Source organism: Lepisosteus oculatus, chromosome 3, assembly GCF_040954835.1.
Source record: "Lepisosteus oculatus isolate fLepOcu1 chromosome 3, fLepOcu1.hap2, whole genome shotgun sequence".
Lineage (NCBI taxonomy): Eukaryota > Metazoa > Chordata > Actinopteri > Semionotiformes > Lepisosteidae > Lepisosteus > Lepisosteus oculatus.
The window spans coordinates 15750126-15777950 of record NC_090698.1 but is presented as its reverse complement, the minus strand read 5'-3'; the positions used below and the strand labels follow the sequence as shown (position 1 = coordinate 15777950).

The window sequence follows — 27825 nt, the reverse complement described above, 5'->3', positions numbered from 1 at the left end:
ATTTTATGATGGTCCTCCATATAATTGCTCTATCAAAAATGGAGGTCAAAGTCACTTGCTGAAAACAGGATTTTTTGGGGTCATTTTTAAAGCATTTTCCTCCTGCACATATTTTATTGTTTTTCTATTTTTCTATTTCAATTTCTAAAAAAGTCAAAATCGTTTTCCCCCATCTTAACTGATTTGCTCCATTTACAGTTACTGTCAAAAACTGGGGAGCAGATTCTTGTTTTTATCAGAAGACATTGAGAGCAATGCTTGTTCTGTTGGGTGTGACTCCTTTCTCTGGCTACATCCATTTGGAAAAGGATAACAAACAGTGGCACTGGCCATAAATTTCTATCTTAACTCAGAAACTCATTTTACTGGTTTACACTAATCTGCCATGATTGTGTTGCTTAGATTTCAGAAATAAACCAAATTTCACTGGGCACTGGAAACAGACCACCTAATCTCTCATATTTATAAACACAGAGCACTTAAAAGCAGTAAAAAAGAAAAAGAAATGGCTATTTTCAACTGCCACATTTTTCACATGCTTTCTTCAAAGATGAGCTGAGCTGTCTTCAGTAAGTAACAGAACGATTTTAAGACAGGTTCTCATATCAGGCTACTACACTGAGAGATGTTTTCCACTTTAGTGAGAGTGTCACACAGCACAGAGTGCAGAGCTGGTCAAAACCAGTTTTGAAATGAAATGTCTGAACAAGCAGTAAATACCATAGTGAAAATACAGAAAAACCTAAGAGCAGAAACTAGGGCTGTGGCTCATATCCAACTCTTGTCAATCTTTCTCAGGCACAAATTGCACGTAGTGCTCACTGCAAGTCCATAACACTCAAGTTAATTTTTATCTTGAGATTTAAATATTTAAGTAAAAATAAAATTAGTCAGAAATGACTGTGCCTTGAAAACATTCAGCCCCCAACACATTTTTCACATTGTTGAAATTTTTGGTACTGATCCACAAAGTATTGAGTTTCATGTCAAAACAAATGTTGTAAAACTTTTCTATAATTAAAAAAAACAGAAATGTTTATATTTACAAAGTATTTATACCCCTTGCAATTGAAAGCTCAGGTGCATTACCTCAAAAGGCACAATTTTTCCACCTTTAGTGGATCACCTTTTGTCAGTTTTTGGTAAATATAAATACCCCTCTGGTCACACAGCATGCCAGAGACTTTCCAAAAAAAAGAATCAAAATATAGACAAAAGCGCTTTCTAAACAAGTCAGAGATATGATTATAGAGAGAGACGATTCGGAGGTCAATGCAGTCCATTGTACAGAAGTGTGCAACTACAGCCACTGCCTAGATTAGGTCGCCCTCCTAAACTTACAGTAATTTCCATATAAGAAGGGCGCTTATCAGAGAAGTTACCGTGAGGCCAACTGTGACATTGAACAAGCTACAGAAGTCAGTGGTTGTGATGGAAGACAATGTACATGGGTCAACAATTTCCAAAGCAATCCAGAAAAAAGGCCTTCATGGGAGGGTTGCAAGGAAGAAGCCCTAGCTAAAACAAATCCCTATCCTTGCCTGCAAAGAGTTTGCAAAAGGCCACACCAAGACGATACTGCAGAGATGTGGCAGAAGGTCTTGTGGTCTGACGAAAGCTAAACGGTATGTTTGGCCCAAATCAAACACTGCACACCAGCCAGGTAACATCATCCCCATGGTGGTGGTATCATCATGTTATGGAGATGCTTTTCAGTGGCAGGGACTGGCAAACTCGTCAGGATCGATGGGAAGATGAATGATGGCAGGTGTGAGCCTGGTCAGTACCTGGATGGGAGACCTCTTGGGGAAAACTAAGGTTGCTGCTGGAAGAGGTGTTAGTGGGACCAGTATGGAGCACTCATCCTGCAGTCTGTGTAATAATAATAATAATAATAATAATAATAATAATAATAATAATAATAATTGCTTACACTTATATAGCACTCAAAGCGCTTTACAGGTAATGGGGACTCCCCTCCACCACCACCAATGTGCAGCCCCACCTGGATGAAGCGACAGCAGCCATAGTGCGCCAGAACGCTCCCCACACATCAGCTATTAGCGGCGAGGAGAGTAGAGTAATGAAGCCAATTCATAGATGGGGATTATTAGGAGGCCTTGATTGGTAAGGTCCAATGGGAAATTTGGCCAGGACACCGGGGTTACACCCCTACTCTTTTCGAGAAATGCCCTGGGATTTTTAATGACCACAGAGAGTCAGGACCTCGGTTTTACATCTCATCCGGAGGACAATGCCTGTTTTTACAGTATAGTGTCCCTGTCACTATACTGGGGCATTAGGACCCACATGGACCGCAGGGTGAGCACCCCCTGCAGGCTCCACTAACACCACTTCCAGCAGCAACCTTAGTTTTTCCCAGGAGGTCTCCCATCCAGGTACTGACCAGGCTCACACCTGCTGAGCTTCAGTGGGTTGCCAGTTGTGAGTTGCAGGGTGATATGGCTGCTGGCCATATCCTGTAGGTCCTAATGCCCCACTATAGTGACGGGGACTATACTGTAAAAAGGTGCCATCCTTTGGATGAGACATAAAACTGAGGTCCTGACTCACTGTGGTAATTATAAATTTCACGAAACAGGACATTTCACAAAAAGAGTAGGGGTGTAATTATTATTATCTTTCTTTTGGGGGGGACATTGTGAAGATGAATGTGTTACTCACAAATAAGTGTGAAAAAAGGATAGGGGCAGAATATGTTTTCAAGAAAATAAAGATTTTTGTTTTTTTTAAAACAAGGGTTGAACTCAAAATGTTGTAATAAAATTGACTCTCTTTTTCACTAGCCAGTCTTAAACACAGCTAAGGTTATCACTAGAGCTATCCCACTCCTTGAGTTTCTCAGTAAGTTCAGTGTTCATTCAGCTAGTGCAGAAACACAGGAGGCTGTCCATTTAAAATTAATGTGGCTACTGAAACATTGCAGAGAAAAAAAGGAAATAGATCTAATTTGGAGGAAGGAGGCCAGGCAGACGACAAATGTAAGAAAAATGGCATAAAGAATGTCTCTCCATTTATCTCAGAGGCCCTCACGATGCAGACTAGACCCTTTAGCTCCTGGTATCTCTCACCTCATTTCACACTGACATGTAACTCTTGCTTCGAAAACAGCATAGTTTCCTTCGTACTCTACTGCTCAAAACCAAATGTTATGGGGAAACTTTGCTTCTGAACATGCACAAACTGGAGGACTGTGGCAGGTTAACATTGTGTCCTTTGTTTTTGGCAAGTATGCATTCAGAACATTAGAACAGAAGAAAGTCCAAATGGCCTCCTCTCACTTGAAACATATCGAGGTAATTTAGCAATTAGTTAATTGAAGGAAGCCAGGTTATCAGGTTATCAGCTTCAAAACCATGGGTTGGTATTCCATACTCACACAGTCTGCTCTTGCATTCAAATGCACTTCCAAACAATTTGTACTTGTGTCCTCTACTTCGGATTTCATTGTTTACTCTCAAGAAATCTCTGTGTAGACTCTGTCAGTGCTTTCGAGGATCTTGAACACTTGCATCAGGTTCCTTCCTGGTCTTCTCTGTTCAAGACTAAAAAGGCTCAGTGCCTTCATCCTGTCAGTGTAGGATGTTCCTTCGAGTCCTTTAATTCACATGTGCAAGGCTGTAACATCAACAAAGTATAAAGCTAACAGTCAATGCAGTCAGGCACCAGTGGTCATAACACAGACAGTGACAGTCCAGGTCACAAATTTGCAGGAAGGTGAAAAAAATGTCACTCATCGTCTAACTTACAGTTGGTGATTGGAGATCTTGAGTCACGGTATATTTTTACTCCAACATGTTTAGCAGTATGACTTTACATGTTCCAGGTTTATAATAAGGACAGCACTGAAATCCTTAGGCAACCACAGAAGGGAATGTTATGCAAAATGCCAATTAGAAGCTATTTCTGAAGGTAAATACTCCCTAGCCATAAGTTTTGAGTAAAAAAGAAATAGTTTTCAAAAGCCTGAACTGGCTTCTTTCAAAACATACAAAGCATTTCCATCTTTGAAGAAGCAAAGCCATTTTTTGAGTCTACTTAAGATGAAAAAAAAAACCTTCTTAAATGTTTTCTGTATACTTAAACTGTGCCAAAACCTGAGCATAAAAGTGTGATCTAGACAACTAGTCCTGTTGGTTTACTCTAAAGTGAATAAATGTCAGCCCTACAGATTGTACCAGTAAATTATGAGGCATTAATCTGTGTCATGAACATGTGTTATGACTACATTTACACCACCTTAAATCCAGAGGAAATGGTTGAAAGAAGACTGCTAATGCATTACACATAGGACAGATTCCATCTCCCTCCATGGTGAACAAAATGTGTTTTATACTAGAGGAGACGGTGTCCCATTTTGCCTCGGTTTATTGCCATTATCCTACACTGTCCTGTTCACAGCAAGTCTCACTATTCTCATTTCAAGTTTCAGGTAACATCATCTACCGTATGAGCAGCAGAGGTAAAGGAATTCTTTGTAAGTCTGAAGTGAGAAAAACAACCTGCAAGAATTATGCAACAGCTCTGATCCACATCTGAGAACTATAGGTCTGTGCTGTTTTTCACACCAGCTGTGACATTACTCCTGCATTCTTCAAGGAGTAAGAGCAAACATCTATATAGAAACCCCTATATAAAAATATAATATTTTTTGACAATCCCATTTGATCACTTAAATTGTGTTTCAAGTCATTATACCTCTACTGTTCTGGCTCCAGCTTATTCTTCAGCATTTGAAATTCTGCTCAGTTGGATTTAAATCTGGAAACGGACTTAGCCAATCTAACATTTTCCACCTGTTTTTCCCCGATTCTCCTTGGTTGCACTGGATGTATGTTTTGGGTCACTGTCATGCTGCATGGTAAAGCGCCGCCCAATCATTATAGCAGCATTTTCTTCTACATCAGGAGATAAAATATTTCTGTACACTTCATGATTCATTCTGCTGTTGCCATTCACTCAAATATTTTTTGTTTTCCAGATGCAGGAACCTATTAAAACTCTTAAACAGCAAGATTGCTTTTTTCTCCATAACTGTTAATTGAAGCTCATTTCTTTAAAGAGGAATTTGTTTCCATATCCAAGATCACCAGACCCTGCTGACACTTACCTTTTGCACAACGTCAGTATATACTTAGAGGGCCGTTTGCTTTAATAGGGAACAAATCAACTGAAGCTCTCTACCCTCTCTTAAAAAAAATCCTTAAAAAATGAAAAAGTCATAGAATCAATACAAGCCGAAAAAAAAGCAGGGCCCTTTTCCATCACCGAAAACACTTGCTCCCCTGGCACCACTGACACTCAGAACTGCCAAATCTACAACTCCAATGCCTCCTCCTTTCACTCTGGAGGTCACCCAGGTGATTCACAAGCCGTGCTGTGGGACCTCAGAAGGCAAATCAGCTATGTTTTAAACTGGTGCGACACTGAAAAGTGCCTCTACTAAAATTAATGCAAGAACCTGGTTTTAGCTCAGGCATGGTCACTCAGCAGAAATGAACTGCTGGCCAGCCAATCTTTGAAAATAAGCGCAGGTGAGCCACTGAGAGCCCATAGCATGCTTGCCTCTTGCTACAGTATGTTCTGTTTCCAGTTTGGACTTCAAGGCAACTTAAGATTTAATAATAAATCTTAAATTACAAGTTAATTATAGTAATCAGATGAAAAAAATCTGTGAATGGAAAGAACGACCGTTGCATAATATTTCACTCGCTTAAGTGGCACATTTCAGAATTACAGGTAATTGTAAAAATTGTCGTGCGATGTAAGATTAGATAGAGTGGTCTAACAAATTGCAGGTTAAATTAAATGTAAAAGGCACGTTATGCTTTGGGCAAGTGCAGGAAATAGTGCACAGAATAAAAGTGCAATAAAGTTCTAGTAGTCAACGTGCAAAACTGACAATCAGCAAAGAAACTTTGGAACAGATCTTTTGCAGCACATAACTTTACACTGTCATGCTGATTCTAATAGGCAGCTTGGCATTGTAAATCAATGGATACGTCATAAAGATAAATAAAGTTTTCACCCTTTTAAGAAGTTTTTTTCCCAACTTGACAGAGTAGTAATATATTAATTATCCAAAGACAGGGAGTTTAGGATCATTATCTTTGCTGCCAATTGCTTGGCTGAGTCATAGCAGGATCCAACTAAGACATAATATATAGATATTGCTGCAAGCAAGTCTGACACCCCCCCGAGAGAACTCATGCTTGCATACCCATAAATCTTATAAAACCAAGCAATTAAACAATTGCACAACAACATAAAAGCTTTAATCAAATAAGAATGTTGATATGTTAGCGATTATTTAAAAAAAATACTTGGAGTAGTGCCCAAGAAGGCATCAATGAATGTTTACGGCGTCATTAAAGCAAAATTTGTCATGAACACATCCTGACAACGTGGTAGATCCATGAAAGGAAGAGGTCGGATTCACTTAGTCCAGGATTGCTGACTTCATCGACACATGTAGAAACACCATGCTGATAAGCATCAGCAGTAATGTTTCTTTAAACAACATTAGAGCTAAGGTCCATGTAAATGCAGAGACCTGGGTTACACTCTCCAATTCAGCACAACATCATTGTTTTCTAATTTTTGGCATTAGCACAGGTATAGCATAACTTGATCTCTTTATAGAAAGGCGAATTCAAATGTTTGGCACAAAGCAAAGCCAATATGCTATTTAATCTGTGCAAAAACAGTGAAGACGTTTAAATCACATTAGAGTAATAGGGTGACAGAAAATGACCTGAAGGCTAAGAACAGAAGGCTGAGCCTTGGCAGAGAGCGATGAAAAGTCTTTGAATCCGAGCACTGTTACCTATTTAAGAAGCAAAACAGCAGCATTGGTATTCTTGAAAGAAGTTCTCTCCCTCAAGGAAGATGTCAACAACGACCCAGCCATGTGGTGAGGCAGGCAGAGAAACACTCAGACTTTGGAAATCCGATCTCCAGCTCCCGAACACTTTCCAGTAAAGTATGTGCATGGCTTTCATTAGTGCACTGCAGCCTGTGCGGGGAAAAAGTTTTGGGAAAAGTCTCGGCAAGAAAACGGCTCACTCACCGAATTTGCTACTTCGATCTCATACGACTTCTGAAAGGTGTAGCGATCAAAGAAGACCAGCTTGCCATTTCCCTCTCCCTTCTTCACTGATGTGCCTGTCATCAGAAGCTTGTCATCAGGACTGAAACAGCAATCGGTCCTGGGAAAGCACAACATTTTCTTAGGTGAACAACAGCAGGCATAGACCAGCAACAATCCATTACAATGGAAGGATTATTTACTTTGTCTAATAAAACACACACTGTGAAGGAGATTCCCGAAAATCCCATCTGCAGGGTTTTTTAACATGAGTGATTTTCTACAACACACACATAGTGTTATAGTAGTTACCACAATTTCCTCACACATACAGAGCACTGGGCTCAATTCCAGCTTGGTGGGAACGTCTATACAGAGTGTGCATGTTCATCTGGAACTTTGCCAGGTGCTACAGTTTCCTTCCAGCTCCCAAAGACTAGCTGGTAAAGACTGACAGCCTGTGAAAAACTCTTGTTCCAGGGGGTGGGGTGGGGATTTCATATATAGATGGGTTTGTTCCCATTATAACCAGATCTGCCAGTGAGACTAGAGAAACACTATATATTGAGCATGTGGCCTGAATGCTCTTCACTCAACTGTGGCCTTTCTGATGTTATAATAACATCGCAATAGATGTGTATATTAGAGTGTTTAAATTTGCTATTAGAGAACAGCACTGTAACCATTGTCATCTCAAGGTAATAGGAATGCTTTAAATTAAAGTTTGGACTTCATCCTGTCAACCTGAAGAAGAGCAGAGAAATGCAGAATCACCTTGACAGGCCTTAAAGAGACTAAGTTGATTTTGGTTTTCCTTACTAACATAACCTCTGTTCAAAACTGTATTTTTAATCTAATTCTGAATCAACTGATTCATCAGTGCCAAAAACAAGTTATTTGAAAGCTTCAGAGGTATTAACTATTTACTTGACTCCTAACTCAAAAGGCTTGTTTACACCTGTCTCATCAGTGCAGCTGGTTGAGCTGGTCTACAGCCCCTACTTCTATTGGAAACATTTTCTACTTCCAGTGCTTACATGGGAAAGAAAGTAGACAACCCAGTTGCTACATTGAGAGGCTTCTTAAAGTTCCGGATGTCCCACGTCTTGAGAGTGTCATCTCCTGTCCACCAAAAAACAAAAGGGCAATGTAAGAGCAATTTAACAGATACTTTACATTTAAACAAAAGACATGGTACTGCAGAAAACTAGAGCAGAAACTGCCCTTTCCAGCTTTTTAGATTTGGGTCCTGATTGGGTCCTAAGAAGGATTTTTAAATGAGAATTATCTGTGGAAGAGAGGAATCAGAGGGCTTATATAAATATTACTTATTTAATTTATAAATATTACTTATTTATTATTCACTTATTACTTTAGGAAATAAAAATGACAGAAAAAATAATGTGCCACTGTACACTGTACCTCAGTGTTCTAAACTAAACGTTTCAATGCAATTCCAAACTGCTGCTTCCCCAGTAATTGTGTGTTCAAAAGATTCTTTTAAACAGAGGGTTTTGTGCAGCACTTACTGAACATATGGGAACTAACAGCCCCAGGTATAAATCCTTGTTTTATGAAGGAAAGACAAATCGTCTATAAATATGTAACAGCCCTCTGCCAAACCGTACATGAACTGTGCTTGTCTGAATATTATGTTAAACTTTCTTTTTTTGTTTTTGGTATGTGGCAGGTTTTCTTGGGTTCTTAACACGATGAAGAGCAAACAGCAGCATATGACATCACTCCTTTGCAGGTGCTGGCACAGCTGTTTATGTAACATGTCTGCACTTTTTTCCCCCCGTTATTCACATCCTTCAGCTGCTGCTCCTTGCAAAGCTGCTGTCTGTCAGATGTCACTGTACGCTACTGTCCAGAATCCCAACAAATACAGGTGCAAGAACCTGCATCCAGCTACACAGAAAGGAGTTTTCCTCAAAGCAAAAGGCTGAGGGAGAGACAACAGTGTCAGGAATAACCCCAATGCTCAACTGCAACTCTTTGCTCACTGTCACCTTGAAAAGGGGCAAGGAAAACTTCAGTCTCATAAAACTACAGGCACAGCGCTCAATTTCAGCAATATGGGTATGTGTAGTGTTGCATTTTTTACAGAGCAACAGCTGTGGCTTCTGACGCAGATAGTGCTGCTCACAGTCCATCTGATGCAGCTTCACTGATCCTCTCACTGTGGAATAAAGACAGTCACTTTCTACCTGGCCAGATCCAACTGGGTGACATAAGAATGTATGGTTCCCAGCTGCTTCATTCTGGGAGAGGGGGTTCAGGGTATTCTCACCTCCTCGGGATGCCAGGACTGTGCCATCATAGGAGAAGGACAGACAGGAGGTGTCCGATCCGGGAGTGTGGGCCTGCCGGCAGTGGAACTTGGTGTGCACCTGTAGCAGAAAACACGAAGGCTCAGGTCGCAACAGCGATGTAATGGGCAAGAGGGTTTACAAAAATAAGAAAATTGGAGATATCCAATGCTTTGTTGATTTCACCTTGAAAAGGGGTTAATGCTGATATATTTGTGTTAAAAGAGGCAGCCAAGCAAAGAGGGTGGCCAGTAAACAGGCAGGGAAATAAAAACAGGAAGTGAGTCGCTACTTGAGTGACAGCCTGCATTAACAGTTGATGAGCACAGGTTGGCAAATGGACAACAAGCTCTGCACCAAAAGAGATTAAAAAACTACCATTTATTGTGATATATTCATCATGCTTCCTAACAAATTACTTATTTTTGCCAAATGATACAGGTACTGTATGTTTATAAAATAAGGCATTACATTTGCGCTAAAAGAAAATTAAGAATACCAATTGGGATATCAGCTGTTTCTTGTGTTTGGCTGTCATCAATCGCTATCATGTCAAGCACTGCTGAGTCAGCTACAAGGGGGCAACGAGAACTTAAAGTTAAGGAAAACTTCCATTTCCTAATTTTCTTGGCAGGATAACCTAAAGTAGGGCATTTCGGAATTAAAGGGCTGTTTGCAGAACACATCATTTAAAATTTTTAATCTATAAAAGGGATATTTATCCTTTCAGAAAAATAGATTAAAGGAATTAATAGGTGGTAAATCTCAGATTTAAGAGTGAATTGTTGCCCATCACTATGGAGCAGGGGAAACTCCCACAAGATGTCTCAGGGTCAGACTCAAGGGCACTTCAGGTTTTAAGGGTGCATAGGTTTACAATGTGACTAATATGAAACTTGAAGATAATCACTTTGGTCCAATCAGTAATAAATCTGTTAGTCCTTTCACAAAATCCCTTAAAAAAATGGCCAGTGATCTAAAGAGTGAAAGTCTTAGTACGGAAAAAGATGAGGATTACACAAACAAATATTAGTCTTAATTGAAATTTAAAAAGCCAATAATTATGAAAATGAAATGAACACAGAGAGGAAAATAATCACTGGAACTCTAAGCATATTACCGACGACAAACAGATGACACATGAAAACTATAAAAAACACAAAATATGAAAAAAATCGTCAAAAAGCTTCATTCAGTATCATTTACAGATTTGGCCACTGCCACAGCAGAAAGCCAAACTGCTGAACTGGAGATGACTCTTAGGTTAAAAGAACAAAAAGGTTCTTGAGAAAGTTCTTAGAAATAGACAACACTGATCAGGCTTGTTCTCTCGAAAAAAGTAAAGCCCCAGTTAGCTTCATTCATTGGACAATTTAAGTTCAAAGATACTGATGCTTTTTGAAAGGAGACTTTTGGGAAAACCTGTACATACATTTTGTTGGTTTAACCTTTGCTTGGGCATGCTGCCAAAGAATGCCTTTGTTTTCCAATGACTGTGACATAACAATGCTGCATTCCTAAACCACTTAAGTGTTATGCTACAGCTACACACATGTTCTAACGGATAAGAAAACATTATTAGTAGTAAGGCAGTTAAAGGAGACTCCAGAGAGGCAAAATTTCCAGGGATTTTCAGAATGTCCATCTAGCCTGGAGGTTCTCAATGCAATGCAACCCACTTCTTGGTAATGCCAGCACATCAAATGGTGCCTTTTCAGTAATTCCACCCATCCCTGTCTGAAGCAGCTTTATGTAAGCGAATTTCAGATTAAGGAATAAATCGAATACCATTAACTGAAACATGTCGTGTTTATAATTGAAAAGGGAAACCTGTTTCCATGTCATCACAACACTGAAAACTGAACAGCGTACTTTTGGGATGTATTCCTATCATTAGGTAGCAGAATTATCCAAGCACCCAAAAGGGAATGTAAACTAAGTTTAGATGGTCTTGAAACACGTTAGCTTTACCTTACTGATGATGTGTTGCTGTAATAGTAAGCCAGCTCAGAACAAGAGAAACCACAGGTTCGGACATGTGGTGTCTGTGCTTGGCGGAGAAGCCAAAGGTGTGAAGCAGCCATCTGTGGGATTGACTGAACTCCGCTTAGTCAGAGGCTCCCTAAGGTCCTCAAACAGGGATGAACATTCAGACAAGTTAGAGGTCCTGAAGATCTTGATGCTACAATGACTACTATCTGAACAAGCACCTTTAAGTGTGTTATCAGCTGGGGCGTTCCGCGTGCATCATGGAAACAGGGAGCTTACTTGTTTGATAAGATCTGAGGATCTCAATCAGCGGTTTGTTGAAGAGAAAGGCTTCAACAACAAAGCCATGCAGCTTGCTACAGACATCCACCTCCCTTTGTACAAAAGAGTGCCTTCTGCTTTCCATCTTAAACATGAAACACCATAACGTATATTTAACAAAATCCCTGTATAGCTGGGGCAAATATATTTGTACAAATATTCCCAAATAGAAAAACTGAAGATTTAAGAGGAGCTGTTAAACCTGCCGGACTGCTACTCTCTGAAGAAGAAGTGCTCAACACCCCAGCTATAGGCACAAGGGACCCATTAACAGTGCTTCAAATTTCCGGCGTTTATACGCGATTGTTTTTGGCAGCTGGAAAATTTTAAGAAGAGAAACTGGTACTGACCAGAAGGGGGAAGTTAAGAAGAGGAAAAGCCCCATTTGTTTATGACAGTGGTGATGGCCTGAAAGAGAGACAGAGTGAACGGATGTGCCTCTGTGTTTAGACTGGAGTGAAGAGAGGGATGGGGCCTTTCTACGTGTACTGATGGAAAGATCCACAGACAGTGTGGGACAGCTACAGAAACTTGCCTCCTCTGTGTAGCTCTCCAAGACAGAGGAGTCACAAGTGCTCCATAAGGAGGAGATGTCAGATGCTGCCTAGAGATGTGGGAGGTCAACAGATCAGAACAGTGAATTAAGATCTATGTTGTTTATCAATTAATATGAGATTTACAAAAAGATTAACTTGCAAGATTAAGCTTGAGTTTATTAGGAGCTATGAAATTGGAAAATGTGAGATACTTAGCTAAAATCTGGTTTGTCTCTAACAAAGACTGGTGCCTACAGTATGTTTTGAATAATAGTGGACATTCGATAATCCCGACAGAGATACAGAGAGAGTCTTTGTTGTTTTTCCAACAACAATTTTATGGCGCTGGCCAGCTTATCAACTGAGAATGCTGGAGAGGCGTACTGTATAAGACAACCACAGCAACAGTATTTCAGGAAGTGAATTTGTGTATCAAATCTCCTGCCAATCCAAGACACTGGAATTTCAAATTCATTTATAACATTTGTTTTGCACATTTCTAATGGTGGCATCAGTGGTCCCATAGTTTCAGGCTGGGTGCACAATCACCATGTGACAATTTGAAGCACACAATGTATTTTGCTTGCAGGCATGTAAGTGCTAGACAAATCAATCCCTCAAAAAGGCCTTGTGCTCATTTAATTTACTTTCATACAGGACAAATAGCATGAAGCCCATGAGCACGGGACAAAGGAAACATCTAATAGGACCAAATAGTAAATGTCCATCAGGAAAGGGAAATTAAAATACAAAAACAAAGAGAGAGAAGGAAAGTAAAAGGATAAGGAAAAAACAAGGAAGACAAAAAAGAAATGTGGGGGAGTGCTGTGTACAAAGGGGAAATTAATTTTTCATACTCATATGCAATCTTCTTTAGAATCAACTGTAAAAATTAATCAGGGAAATGCCCAGAAACAACATGGAAGTGCATACAACCAAAAGCATAATCTTATTTTTATTTTGGGGGGGATTAATTAACATGAAAACAATTCATAGTATAAACTTACAAACAACAAACTACAAAGAAAAGAGCATATTAACCCCCCAATATATTGGTAAAACATACAGCACACTGAAATGCATAGCAGAACATAAATATTTAATATTTACTGACAAACAAGATTTAGGAATTGTTTCCACACGTGAGGCAGAAGGAAATGTTACGGTCTAATTAAGGATCAAACATTTAATATTGCTGTGTGCAGTCCCCAACACTCTCTAGAGCTTTACTCTGTGGTGTGGCAGAGAGATACTGCACAGAGTCTAATGGGGGTGAAGGAGGTATTGACAGCCATGAGCTGTCAGGCCTAGTATCCTGTTCTTCTGCAGTTTCACTACTGCCACTCCGCTGCTGACCTCTGGGGGGGTCAAAGAACTGAGGGTGGACACAGTGACCCTTATAAAATACATTGCACTGTCAGCTCATTGGGAAGCACTGCAGAAATTAGGCTGACTTGTTTATGAACTGCTGCACCGAGAGAGAAGCCAACGATTAGAAGCCATCCTCATGAAGTGCTGTTCGGTATTGACAATACTATCAGGACAGTGACCAAAAATAGCTGACCCGAGGCAATGAGAATTCTGGAAGGTGACCACAGGTCAGAGACTCCAGAGCAGCTGTGTTTGAGCCTTTCTAACCCCAATTACACTCATTCAGAAAAGTGTCGCTGCACAAGGTTGGTTCTTAATGAGAAGTTTGAAAATAGAAGTATTGATTTGTACATAAACATTTACGTAACCTCACCTCTGAAGCATCTTAAGGGGCATGACCCCTGACTAGCAGATGTAAGCAGTGGTATATTATAGGGATTGGTTTTAGGCTTGTTCCTCCTCCTGGTCTATATCAATAGTTGAGATTCTGACATAGTTAGCAACTAAGGTACATTTCAGATGATGCAAAAAGATGAAGCAGCAAGTGGGATTACAAAGTGACAGAAATTCATGGTCACACAATTTTCAAATGGTAATAACAATGGTGGTAGGAACGCACTATGCACCGCACATGGGTGATACAGAGCTGCAGGAGGTTGCAGATTAAAGGCATCTAGGCAATTATGTACATTCTTCTAAGTCCTTATGAAGACAATGTGGGGAAGCAATAAAGAGCAACCAGAATACTTGGGCATGTAGAAATATAATCAAGGTAATTTATGCTCAAGCAAGACAATACATTATTAAGACATTTATAATATATTGTATGCAGTTTTGGTCACCAAATCATAAAGAGGATATTAGTCTTTTAATACACTTGATGAAGACTGAAAACTATGATTCCTGGTTTCAATGGATTGTCATATACAGTCCAGGTCTCTATCTTACACTCACTACTGTAAGAAGGATGAGTAGCAAGTGAAAATTAAATGTGAATATGTTTATAGCACAGAAAAGGAAACACTTCTCTACATAATGAGTGGTACTTTTACACAAGCCAGTTCTATTCCAAAATCCCAAATATAGCACAGATGGATCAGCTGCCTTTTAAGAAAGTTTATTTGGACTGTGATGGCTTTAATCCTCTTCTCTAGGTCTATTTGTTTGCGGCTCTCAATAAGTAGAGTCACTGGAGCTGTTTGTGAAAGTATATTGGATTTCATGCCGTGTGTTACGCCATTTCCCAGGCTCCTTTTCTGTACAGGGGACTCGTATTCTCACACTAGAACATGGATGTCATGCGCAGCTGCATGGCAGAGGACTGGACTGCCAAAGGTTATCACAACGATTATTTCAGTTCAAGCCGCTGTAGGTTACTCCTGTCCTGAGGTGTCTGGTCCAGTGGTTAAGGAACAGCGATTATTATCAGAGAAACCCAGTTTAAGCACCATTTCTGCGACTGGCTCAATATGCATCTCCACGAGAAAGCAAGCGAGCACCTTTGTGACGACCTGCGGCAACTTAAGTCTTCTTTGCATTGTTACAGCTATCTGTGAAAATCGCTTCCCAATTGAGTGTGGGAGCACTCACATCATCTTATTACAATGACAGTTATTGCCGTTATTATTAATGTTGCTGCTGAGCCTCAAACAGCCTGGCTTTCTAGCGTGTTTGCCAAGCTGGGGTTGTAATTGTAATGATAATAATAAGAATTATTAATATTAATATAATAAGTATTAATGTAGTTAAATCTGAAATAAAAAATAAAACACTTGTCTTCTGCTGTCTGAATATACTGTAAATACAATGCTCCGCCTATCCTTTTACAGCTTTAATAGGACTCCCAACTGTGGCTCGTCAGTTTTCTCCGTCTCGTTAAAAACAAAACTGCCATCACCAATGGGGAGTGAACGTCTCAGGTTTGATAAGGAGAGGTGAGCCTCACTCAAACGTGAGCAGCCATGTCTGGCTCAGCCCAAGAAGAGGGACAAAGGACAAGCTGAAATTGCTATTAGCCTGCAGGAGGAGGAGAAGATGGATTAATTAACCTGCCTAGTGAAATTCGGGCCTTGGTGTGCAACTGCTGCAACCTGGCACAGAGAGATAAGACTCAAGCCTACCTACGGCGCTGGCTGATAACCCCCAAACCCCCCCACACACACATGGGGTGGGGGGTTGGCTGCCTCTCTCTGAGCAGGTACACTGCTTTAGAGCTCATCACAACTCAAGAGACTCAACTCACTCTGGACTGTGCTACTGCTTTTATTGCTGCCTACCCTGGCTGCTCCATCTCCTGCTGGATTTACATGGAAACAAATCAAAACACAAGCATGCAGTGTGCAGAAGTGTGCCGATAGCAAGTTAATTGTGTTACTGCACCTCTGAATACACATCTCGTCAGCACTGAGCAACACTGGTAAGTGTTTCAGGTTTACAGTCCCTTTGTGCAATGGATAAAGCAGTAGTTCTCCCCATAAGTCCCGTATAATAATATTGGCACACTAATTCAGACAGTCCATTTTTAATGCCTGTGCTGGGCCTCTGATTGAGCAGATCTGGAGTGACCTGTGTGCCTGCAGTCTCGGCTTGCATCATATCCTAAACCACTTCGTTCAGGAAATGGTTTGGCTGCCTGGCCCAGAGGAGAGAGTGCCACCTACTGGTCTACTACGGTTTTACAGCAGGAGATATTTGATTACAGCTCTAAATGATACCCAATTTGGTATGATTACAAGAAACTGTGCAACTCTCCAGTGTACAGTTTATCATATATCATTTTTATAATATTCCTTCTCAAAACTAGGTGAAAATAAGATCTTGTATAAAAGTGCTTGGCAGAACTAAAAAAAAAAATTAAAACCTAGACTAAGCTGACAGTTGAGAGAATTATTGTTGGGAATGGCAATATATCTCATGCATGCATATTACCGAAATTGGAGGTATATTAAAGATTAATTTGTCAATTATCCAAATCTGAAACAGCAAAGAAAAACCTTTATACATTATAACAGTATACAGAATATACAGTGAAAATGACTAATTTTGATGATAGCAAGAGGAGAATTGCACAATGCATATCTAAGACCTCACTGAGAATATCATGCTGATTTGGTAACACTGTAGTACAAACAAGATATTGCTACATTAGAAGAAGTTCAAAGAAAAACAAAAAGTGGATTTAAAAAGCACTGCAAGATTACGAACAGTCCCTCTCTAATGTCTCGAACAAAGGAGGCTATGAGGGGATTTCACTGAAATTCTGTCCTCAGCATTCTTGAAGAAGTCAGCTGAAGAGACTACTAAAGCCCAACAATGAAACACTGACACAAGGGAAATTAAAGAGGTCCATTTATGACTTAAAAAAGGGGGCACAGCTCTACACAAATAGCTGTGGGTTTCAGGAAAAAAAGTTGTTGTTGCCGAGATTGACGGCCCGAAACCCCTCAAGAAACAGACTGAGATTCCAAAATCACCTTCCGTTACTCCTTCAGTTCCCTAACATTTTCACAACGCGAAGGCTCTCTGGCTACGCCAGTGACAGGAAAACAGAGGGGAGTTCTGAGGCTCCTCGTGCCTGGGCTCCATTTACTCGCTCAGAACAGCCGACAGGGGTCTCGTAAAACCCGCGGTGTAAACACTCACGCCAATCTCGGCGTCACCACAGCTTGTTAACTTTTCTAGTTAACAGAACTTGTGCTGCTGCCCGTAACACTTGACCTGCAGGTGAACCCAAACCCCACAGGGACCCCACCGCAGGAGGAGCTGCTGTCAGCACGTGCAAGGGGGCGCACGGCAGGCACCCGCAGCTCTGCCAGCGCACAGCCAAGCCTGAGGTGAAACCAGCACCTCAGCACTCCTGCTAACAGAACACCGTTCTTTCCATGACTGTGTGTACACGAAAGAACTGCAACAGCGCCTGGCACAAGCAGCCGAAAACCCAGAGCCACGCCGAGCCACAGATTGACTACGGCGTGTCCAACCACAACAACCACGATGCCTAACACTCAACACCCAAGCAAAAGGACAACATTCATACCACACTCGCAAAATTGTTTTGACATTGCTAAACAATTCTGCTGTACATGCACAAGGGGCCCCTTTTAATTTTCTCAGAAGACTGTATGGGAGTAATGTTACAGTATTCTAACACTAAGACTCGTACCGAATTTAACTGCACCCCACCTGTTCATCACAAACTGTAAACTCAGAACTTCGTGTCAGATCTTTGTTTGCAAGGGGGCTCTTTTCCCACATTAGTGAGGAAGTCCTCCTTGGTGCAGCAGTTTTGTGATTTGTAAGTCGCAGGTGAGTTGAGGTTTTGATTTTGTCCAGGTCTACAATATTCTCAAGTGTTCAGCCCAATTTTATTGCTTCTACCAAGGGGATTAATGTAAAGAGTACATTGAGAAAAACATTTGAGTACTCTGATATAGCTGATTTTGTGAAAATCAAATCTCGCTGCTTAACAAAAAAAGATATTTACATTTTGGAATGTATCATAAAACACACCAGCTTTCAAAGGATCTAATTATAATTCATTAATTGCATTTATTCAAGCAAAAATTATGAGCTCTTCTGAAAATCACCAGTTACTATACCCAATCAATTATTGACATTTTTTATCAGTAAATTATTTCTGGTAAAGCACTGAGGCTGTCTGGATTGATACAGTAGCCAGGTCTGCTGTTGCCTTCAGAGATGCACTACTGTACATGCAGGTGCATTAACAGTCTTGACCCTTGTGAGTCACACACATTGGCCTCTTTTCCATTATTGGAGATCAGAGAAGACAAGACCTGGTATACTATTACTTTACAGACCTCATTGGAAATTGGAAATACCATGTGCTGGGTCATTCCTACTGCTTTGGACAGGATGATTCACTCTACAGAATAAACAAGTTTTACATTTTAAAATATTTTGGTTGATGGTGCATAGATTGGCATTGTGAATGGATAGGTAAATGAAGTGAGACCTAAACAGATACATTTAATTATTAATTCACATATTTTGAGTATGTCAGATTAGCAGAGCTACAATTGACTACAACACTTGTAGACACAAAAACAGAAATGTTCAATAAGACTTTGAAAACAAAGCCAAAGGCTCCTCAAATTCCAAACTCACAGGGCCTGATTTTCCACTGTGTGCTAAGTGTAGGCAAGCTGCCCGTCTAATTAATTTACTACGGAGTGGGCAGTTTGCCCACAGTGGAAAACATTGTTTATTTCTTGACATAATCCCCTGCAATATTAATGTACTTCTTCCATCTGTACTGAGGTTTCTGGACAGCTCCCAAGAAAAACGACTGGTCTTGGTCTTAAGAAATGACATCTCAGTCACTTTAGAATGGTCATCATCCCATACATTCACATGTTCTCTGAGTTTTCAAGCAAGATAGTGTCAGGTGGGTAAAACTGCAAGAGTTCAAACACACAGCACGCCTGAGTTGCACAGCATAGGAACAAACACAGAAACAAGTGAAAGCCGGAACTAATTTTCCCCCGCAACAACGGGGAAAAAAAAACAAAGGAATACATATCTCCCAAACAAACCTTCCATTTTTGGCAGCCTTAAACATCTCACCCAAGGACAACAGACAAAACTGCGAGAGTAAGTCACACATGTATTTTCTACATTTCTGTTCAGTTTTACGCTTTTTACATGACACAAACGCACCAGTCACGAGCTCATTCACTGTCATGAATAGGAGCTACTGCATTATTGACGGTACTGTAGCTTCATCAAAAAACTCAATTCCAAAGATCTGTTCTTCAAGGGCACTTCCCTGTACATTATTGGGATGATAAAAAAGATCAGAGGGCTCATAAATAGCCACATCTAGGTAACATTAGATGACTGAACCTAGGAGCTGTAGTCCTGATATCCTTAGGGCTTTAAGTTAAGCATAGTGGACACACCGCTTTGTTGTTTCAATACCTCTGACTTTAAATAAACCGAACTTGACATTCCAAATAATCCCCATGAACAGAAACTCAGTTACGGTAATGTACTGCTGAACAAAAAAAAAACACATTGTTAATCTGTAAAGGTCAGCCAGCGGCAGATTTCCTTAAATATTACAAAATAAACTTAGGCTTGACAGATGAGCCTTTGTTTTGCTAACACCTGACAGTACGATCAAGTCTGAGAATGTTTTGCATGTATCCCCTTACAAGTGACACAGATTTCACTATAAGTAGCCTCACATTCAGCCTGATCAAAGAAGATGTCATATTCTCCCGGTACATTAGTGAATTTGTAAGCCTTTATTTTTTTTCCCATATGTAAAATGAACGATGGCAGACTTTCCATGACAGGGGAGAGTCAATGTGGAAAAGAGCAATTTGATACACATTTCCAGGGGGCACTTCTAAAAAGATTCCAGACGAGATTTCACAAGCACAAGAACTCACTTACTTTAAAAAAAGGACTATAAGCACCTGTATCTCATTTGTGTCTGAGATAACAGGCTCTTCACATGCAGTCAGGCACCATCGGTTTTCCAGTCTGACCATCTTACAAGCTACTTCCTACTGCACTGAGGCCAGATTTTCTGATTGGTGTTCTATTAAAACATCCCTGAAATCTGCACTTTGGAAAAGAGTTGGAAAATTGGTCAATGCTGAACAAGGAAACGGAAACAGTGACAGATGCAAATCAAAAACTAAAAACAAAACTGAAGGTGAGACAACGTGAATTTCTAAACCAGTCAGATATATCCCACCCTCATATCTTGCAACTATATTCTGCTTCAACTAGGTGTTGTGAGAATAAAACAAGTCACTAACTTTTAGAAAGCTTTTTCCTGGGTTAGGAGAATGAGTCAACTTAAAAAAACTAATCTATTTTTTTTTGGACTATTGTCCAGTTTTTACAATAACATAATAAGTTTTCGAACCCTTTGCACCAAATATCTGAGTTAAAAACAATCATCAGGATCAGATACTACAGAATGTACAAAGGCCAAGCTACTGTATACTGACATGTCTGTGTGTGGTGTTGTGTAACAACACATCATCCCCCATGTTACTGTGATACGGCAGGATTATGTAAAACTGACATTTAGCAGGGGACATCATAGAGCTGCTCCTCTTTCACAGGAACACCTGCCGACAAATGTTTTAGCAGCTGTTGATTTTCATACCTTAATGATCCACTTGTCCGGGTGGATTGTTTCACTGGACCCATGAAAACCAAATATGTTTCTAAAGGCCAGAAGGTTAGAATATTGAAAACATTCGCCTCAATGGGACCTCAGATGTGTTGTCCACAGTGAGGCCAGACCCAAACTCACTTAGCCCTTATTCACCTGTACTGTGCATATTCATGGAGGTACACTGCCCCTAGGGCTGAACTGCCATATGTGATCAGTGTTCTGAGGGCCACCCCCAGGATTACTCCCATCACAGATCACTCCTGCTCTCAAAGAAAGGCAGCCCTCATCTTACAAGGGCAACTCTGGTCACGCACAACCAGTCGCTCCTCCCAAAAGCGTTTTACTCCCGTGGGAGTTAGTTTTGTTTTGAGACAACGTGTCTTGACTACATGGTGTACACTGCACAGGCCAGCAAGCGGCAGAACTGACTAACTGATCCTTCTACATCTGCGGTCACAACTCCTAAAGACTCAAGTTGAGTACCAAGATATAAAGGGTTGGGCTTGCTGGCAGTGAAATATGTATGCTTGCCAACATACTTAACATATTAACTATTCAGTAAAACATCATGCTTTTTTGAGATATGAGGAAAAAAACAAAGGATATATAAGAACAAAGAAATCTAAGTGCAAATTTGGCATTAGCTCTGCATTGTATTTATACTCTGTATAAATTCATACCCACCACACACAAGCTTAAAGGTACCATATTTATGGAGGTCTGCCAAACTAACAATCGACTGTACAGAAAAAAAAATCAACAAATCAAATTCAGAAGTATGTTTATAACTGTATATATATATTTTGCATTCAGCCCCTGTTTACAAGGAACTCCACTCAGAGCAAACACAGGGATATTCCTGAAGAGCTCGGAAAGGGCCACGTTCTTTCAAAGTCACCTTCCACTGACCCCAGTCGTATCCCCCTGGCTCTGGCTTGGTTCCATCCCATGGTTCTCTTCTCCTGCTGCGTTTACAAACAAGCTGTCCGTGGCCGAGGCAGGTTTACGCTGTGATACTGCTTTTGGGTATGGAGTCTGGGACTCTGTGGGCAGGAGCCACTGAAGGTTTTAACAGCATTCATGCCACTTGGCAAGACTATTAGATAGGTGCCCTTGAAACATAATTAGAAAAATGAAGGAGCAGCCTCCTACTACCAACTTGCCACCCAAGTGTCAGAATGGCGCGGCTGAAGAACCTGGCCACAGCCACCACCCTTATACTCACATACTGTACAGGGACGGTATTCTGTAACAAAATACTTGGCTTGAGATAATCCAGTGGCTTACTCTCCTCTTCATTTAACATTCTATCACAACTGCAAATGTTCAAAATGTTTAAACCCCGTCAAATGGGAGCTTCATGTCAATCTCAAAATGTGAATAGTTAGCCTTCGTTACACCGAACTCAAAAATGATTCATTTTCTCCAGAGGAAAAAACTGCAAACTGTTCATTAATCTGGAAGAAGTATGAAAAAAAGGGGTAAAAGAAAGTCAAAACTGGAGAAATAACAGTGCTAGAAATCAAAGCCTGACAGCGAAAGTGATTTGTAATATCGGATCTAAGCAGCTGTTTCAAGCTGGACGGCAGCCACTAGCTCCTCAGCAATGTCGAACAGCATCTGTTGGAAAAGTTTCACTATGAAGAGCTCTCGCGAGTGGGGGATCTTCTGCAAGAAACAAAAATATTTACATAAGTCTCCAAATAGCTTTGTCAAAAGCAGATGTGGTTATGTTAAGATCCTTATCGATTCTTAAGATTATAAATGCACCCTCTACCCCTAGTGGAAATGTCAAACATCTGTAAAACTGTCAAGGTCAAAGGTCTTTGTCACAGTTGGCGGTATTTGGCACCTTTAAATTCACAGACAGCGTTTGCAGATTGTATTATTGGCTTTGTGATAAAGGGATATTTAATTCCAACAACAGAGTGACAAAAATCCCACCCAAAACTAAAGGGGAGTGCCTGGGGCAACCAGACAGTACACCACAGCCTCTCGGCATCTGGGCCTCACATTCACATGTTGCTGCAGCCCCGCAGGGTAGATAAGAATGATCTCTACAGTCTCATCATTGCTGTAGCTGATTATCCTTCCAATCCAATTAACAAAACTTCATGGGGAAAAGTGTCATATGGTGTGGCTTCTCCAACTCTTGTGGAAGATTCCAAGATACAGAGATTCTAGTGACTCTATTTTGAATAACTGATACCGGTGCCATTCCTACTGCGCAGGAGTCTCTAGTGTCTATGATCACTGGGGCGCAGGTGCGCTCACTGTTAACCATGTAAACTGCAACCAAATTTGTTTCACCAATCAGTTTAACAGCAATCAGTTTGGTTGCAGAAGCGAACACACTGGGATCTTTCAAGAAACTTTTAGACAAAAACATGAGATCGAACAGCTACTAGCAATGACACAAGAAAAACGGGGTGGAAGGGCCACCTTCTCTTTATGACCTTTATGTTCTCTATCAGGCTCTTGAAAGCTAATCGTTCAACAGGTCTAAAGGAGCTCAAGTGCTTGGAGTTCTTGTTGCATGTCTAAAGGTATACACTGGGAAAAAGTCATTCACTTGTTGGCATAAATGCTTCTCCCTGTATACAAAGTACACATCTACTGTATAACAGAATAATGATGGTGACATTAAACAAAGATCATGTTTATGAAATGCTGAGTTTCCTCTGACTCAGGAAAAATAAATAAGATAAATAAATTAACCAGAAACCATGATACGCACTACAGAGTCCAGGTATCCCTGTAAATGCCCCCCGAGAGCAGATGTCTTGACAACTTCTTGGCCTGATATTCTGTTGTTGTACAAGGAAAACTGCCAAAGAACCACAGAGGAAAAAAACAAAAACAGAATGACTGGAAAAAATGCGAGCACATACACAGAACTGATGAGTTTTAATTTATTAGCACCAGGGCTAAAATTAGATCTGTCCATCAAGATGCCTGCAATTAGACCCTTAGTAGGTTACTGGAAACAAAGTTTTGCAGACCAGACGCCAACCCTGACTACTGTTCTGCGTTTCAAAGCAATGCTCCCAAACTCAATTTCCAAAAGACACAGATGCACCAGCTTTACCACTATAATAATGAACAAGAGACAGATGTGTTGCCTAGCAATCTGAAATGAAGGCACACATCAGTAGGGTGGTTTGAGGGTTCAAAACCAAGAAAAGGTCTGTAAAGACAGAAACGATTCTTGTAACCTAAATTCGAGACAGTCGCCATCTAATCGAACTTTGATTGTTACTGCAACTTATCACGACATTAATTGTGATTTAATTTTTTACATCCATCCATCTACTTTATTTGCCTATCTCTAGATGATTATGTTGCCACAAGTTGTGCAGCAACGTTTTGCATCACTGCATACCTTACTGCATTAATTCTGAACTATGTTCTAGTTTGAAAACTCAATTTATTATGGCAGTATGTAATTTTTTTACATTTACCAGTGAGCTACTAATGCATCAAGTCAAACTACACAAGACTTTCAAGCAGACTCACTCTTCAACAGTTGCCAATTGTTTTCCACTGTGCAGTAATGATAAGCAATTTTCATACTCCGTATCTGATTCTCGGTCTGTGTTAAATCTACACTATGGAATATGAAAAAGAAGCCAAATGAAGCCAAATGGAAAACGAGCATGGTAGGAAGAAGAGATTAAACACTGCTCACGTATGGAGAGCAAGTGGAGAACTGTTGCATCTTACTCCTGTCAAGCCATGAAGGAGTTTTCAGCAGGACTGGGCTGAAACACTGCAGTGCTCACTTACAGAGACGTAAGGCCATGAGAATCACCAAATGCCACTTTTCTGGATTTATCAACCTAGACTTCCAAAATCAAAGGTTAGCAGTTTCATCACTCACTCTCTCCCCTGCCTCTCGCTTCTGGGTTCCATCATCTTTCAGTTCAGTGACGGGGCACTTGACACACCTGCCTGTAACTCCAGAAGACTAAGGGTTGTGCCAAACCTGCCCTAAGGTGCCAGACCCATCAAAACTGATGCCCTTTTTGTTTCTCACACGAGTCCTCAAATGACATTGTTATTTTAAACCCAGAAAGGAATGCAGGGTAAATATTTAGTCTGAGTGAGAGGCCCGGAATAAATTACAGGTTTAACCTGTCATCCGTGGACTACAGTGGGGTGGCAGCTGTAGGTCTTCGGGAAGGACACGGAGCCGTTAAATAAAACACAGACTGACACAGATCAACTTCAGCGAGGGGGTGGGGATAAAACTAGGATGGACTGCTCCTTTTCTAAAATCATATGAACAGTGTAAAGAAAGTACAGCTCATCAGGGCTATTGCAGTTCACTCATTTCCTATAGATCTGTTTTAACTCTCCAGAGCAAAGGATGCTCTGGTTCTGGAGTGGATCTCCCTGTCTGCTGGCTATCAAACCTCCTGATCCTTCCATTACTACTAACTTCACCAGGCATTATGCTGATAATTTGGATTTTAAAGGTACCTTGAAAACTGCAATTATTAAAATGAAAAAATTAAATAAGCTAATTAATAATTCAATTAGATCACCAGGAATTGAATTAAAATAAGCACCATGGTGAGTGAGTCAACATTCAAGGTTATTCAAACAAGAAAGCTGAAACAATGCAGTGCATCAAATGTGAGAAAAAATGTCTCTGTTTATATTTTAAATGTTGAGAAACATTTTTCATCTGGATGAAGTGCTTTAATAAATAATTACTATTCCTCAAATTATATAACATTACTACAAATGCTTCAGCTGAGTTCAAGCTTCTATAAGGGTATCTTAGCCTTAGATCAGTTCTCAAATCACTGGGAATTGTTGACAACAGGAAAATAAAAAACGTTTAAGAAGTTATATTGTCTTCATTAACAATCCATGCCTCATACATCCTGCATATACCATATACAAGTATGAAATACTGTTTAGTCATGACGGGGGGAAAACCATTATCTTTTTGTTCAATCTTGGCTTAGAGATAGTCCAGGATATTTTTATACATTCTGAGAATCTAGAGACCCGAAACCCATTAGCTCTAAACTACCAAAGGAGCAAGACAGGCCAAATGGTCTCCTCTTGCTTGTAACCCTTCTGATGTTTTTAGTTGGGAGCGTTCATCTTAAGACCCTTTCTCACAGGCTAGAGGAAAGCTGGAACTCAGAAGGCAGCCTGAAACCCTGAACTGTCCTGCTGTGTCTGATTCTCTTTGCCTAAGATTTAAAAACATTACGCAACCTTAAGCTCTGTTAGGTTACTGGGCAGACTGCATTAGCAGTAAAAACTTTTAGGCTCTCTTTGCTATCATGTGCACCTCTGAAGATGAGAGGAAGCTTCTGTGCATATAGACTTTTCCCTGTCATTGGAAGCTTCAGAGAGAAGTACTTTTGTGCTTATTCACTGAAGCATCAACAAAACTGGAGGTCAGGGCTCCACTTGATGTATTTATTTTTGATTGTAATGAGATTCTGATGATTTAATCATCTGTGTAAAGGGAAGCATTTGCTTCCTAACTCAGTTTAATGGTTTGGATAATTACATGGAAAAATCAATGTTTTCCAGTCAGTCATCAGGAAACATTATCCATATTTGCAGTATACAACAGTATATCTGCTCAAAATCTAGTGTATTGTGAGGCCATGAAAGGGTGTCAATCATTTGCATTATGACTACGAGCAAAGCGTCAATGAACAAAGAGGCAATGATTTAACATTTCCAGCAAGATCTCAACACTTTGTCTCCCCACAATAATTAGCAACTTGTAAGAATGGAGTCTCTGATTTGTATTCCATACTCTCTCATGATCTGAGAATGGGTGTTTGGGTGTTTAAAACCACCTGTGCTTTATTCCCTAGCCATCAAGAACAAATATACTGCATCAAAGACCACCTTTGAACATCAAACAATTTAGAAGTGTGGAAATTTGGAGGCGCACGTGGTTTTTGTATTCCGCTTTAGGTTTTGAATTTAAGAAAGTTCTCCAAGAAAAGTGCCAGAGTGAATAAGGGAACAATGCAACTCAAACAGATCCAAAACAAAATCCCCCAAAACAGATTAGGATAAGTCAGTGAAATGTACAGCTACTTCACTCCTAAAAAGCTAAATCTGAAGATTTGTCAGTAAAAAGAGATGCATTGTCAGATGTGTCGAGCAGTTCTTTACTTTTTATACAAATCACCCATCTGTGGTGAATACTCTTTTCTTGCTGAGTTGCTTATCCCCAGGGGAACATCAGGCCAGACAATGATAAAATCATTCTGTGGTGACCATGACTCAAATTCTGCCTCACGAGAACATGGATGGCACTGTGTGCACGTACATTTAATCGATAGTTTGGAAAAGAACAAGGGCTCCAGTATCCGTATCACCACCCAGAAAAGGAAAAAAAAAACATGAAAGTCTAAAGAGTTCAAAAGACATCTGAAGAAGGAGCCAGCTTTATTCTCTTCTTCTTGCTGACAGTGTCAACCAAATGCTGAACAGGGTTGTAGTGTTCTTTTTCCCATCCCAAAACCTCTATTTCGCTCCCTTAACGTTTACAGTAAAATATGAAAGGCAAAAGCTAATTACAAAACATTTGGTTTATGGGGGGCTTAAAATCTGAAACATCACAAATAATGTAGTAAGAAAGGCTCTAACATCTACACATCATTGTGACTGAAGCTTGAAAGGTATGGTATGGTAAAATCTCTTACACACAGCGGACCTCAAGCCCCAGAAAAACTGTTGATTGTGACCAGTGACCAGCACTGCAGGAAGAGGGAATTTTGAAGGACTGGCTGCTATAGACTCAATTCCAAGACAGGTTTCCTGTAAAATAAATACAGTAGTTTAAGTGTTACTGCCATGCAGCACACACTTTAGCCTGATCCAAACACAGGAAACATCTCAATATAAACCACACAGATGTCATTTTCTAAGCTTCAGAAAACGAATGCTTCCTTATGGAATAATAAAACAATCGGTCAGGGAGACAACCCATATTTTTAAACAAATGAGCAGCAATCAAAGATTTGACTGCTACTGACTTGA

At 40.3% G+C, this 27825-nt stretch overlaps 1 protein-coding gene across 2 annotated transcripts in view; it reads right to left on the bottom strand.

Annotated features, from left to right (window-relative positions):
• LOC102682553 (WD repeat-containing protein 70) overlaps positions 1 to 27825 on the bottom strand; it is a 111810-nt gene that overhangs the window by 23490 nt on the left and 60495 nt on the right. For both annotated transcript variants that reach the window (XM_006627289.3, XM_015340380.2), the window contains exons 11-13: positions 9402 to 9501; positions 8146 to 8230; positions 7091 to 7229 (exon numbers count right to left, since the gene is read on the bottom strand). In XM_006627289.3, the coding sequence (XP_006627352.2) occupies positions 7091 to 7229; positions 8146 to 8230; positions 9402 to 9501 (324 nt within the window). The remainder of the gene's footprint in view (positions 1 to 7090; positions 7230 to 8145; positions 8231 to 9401; positions 9502 to 27825) is intronic.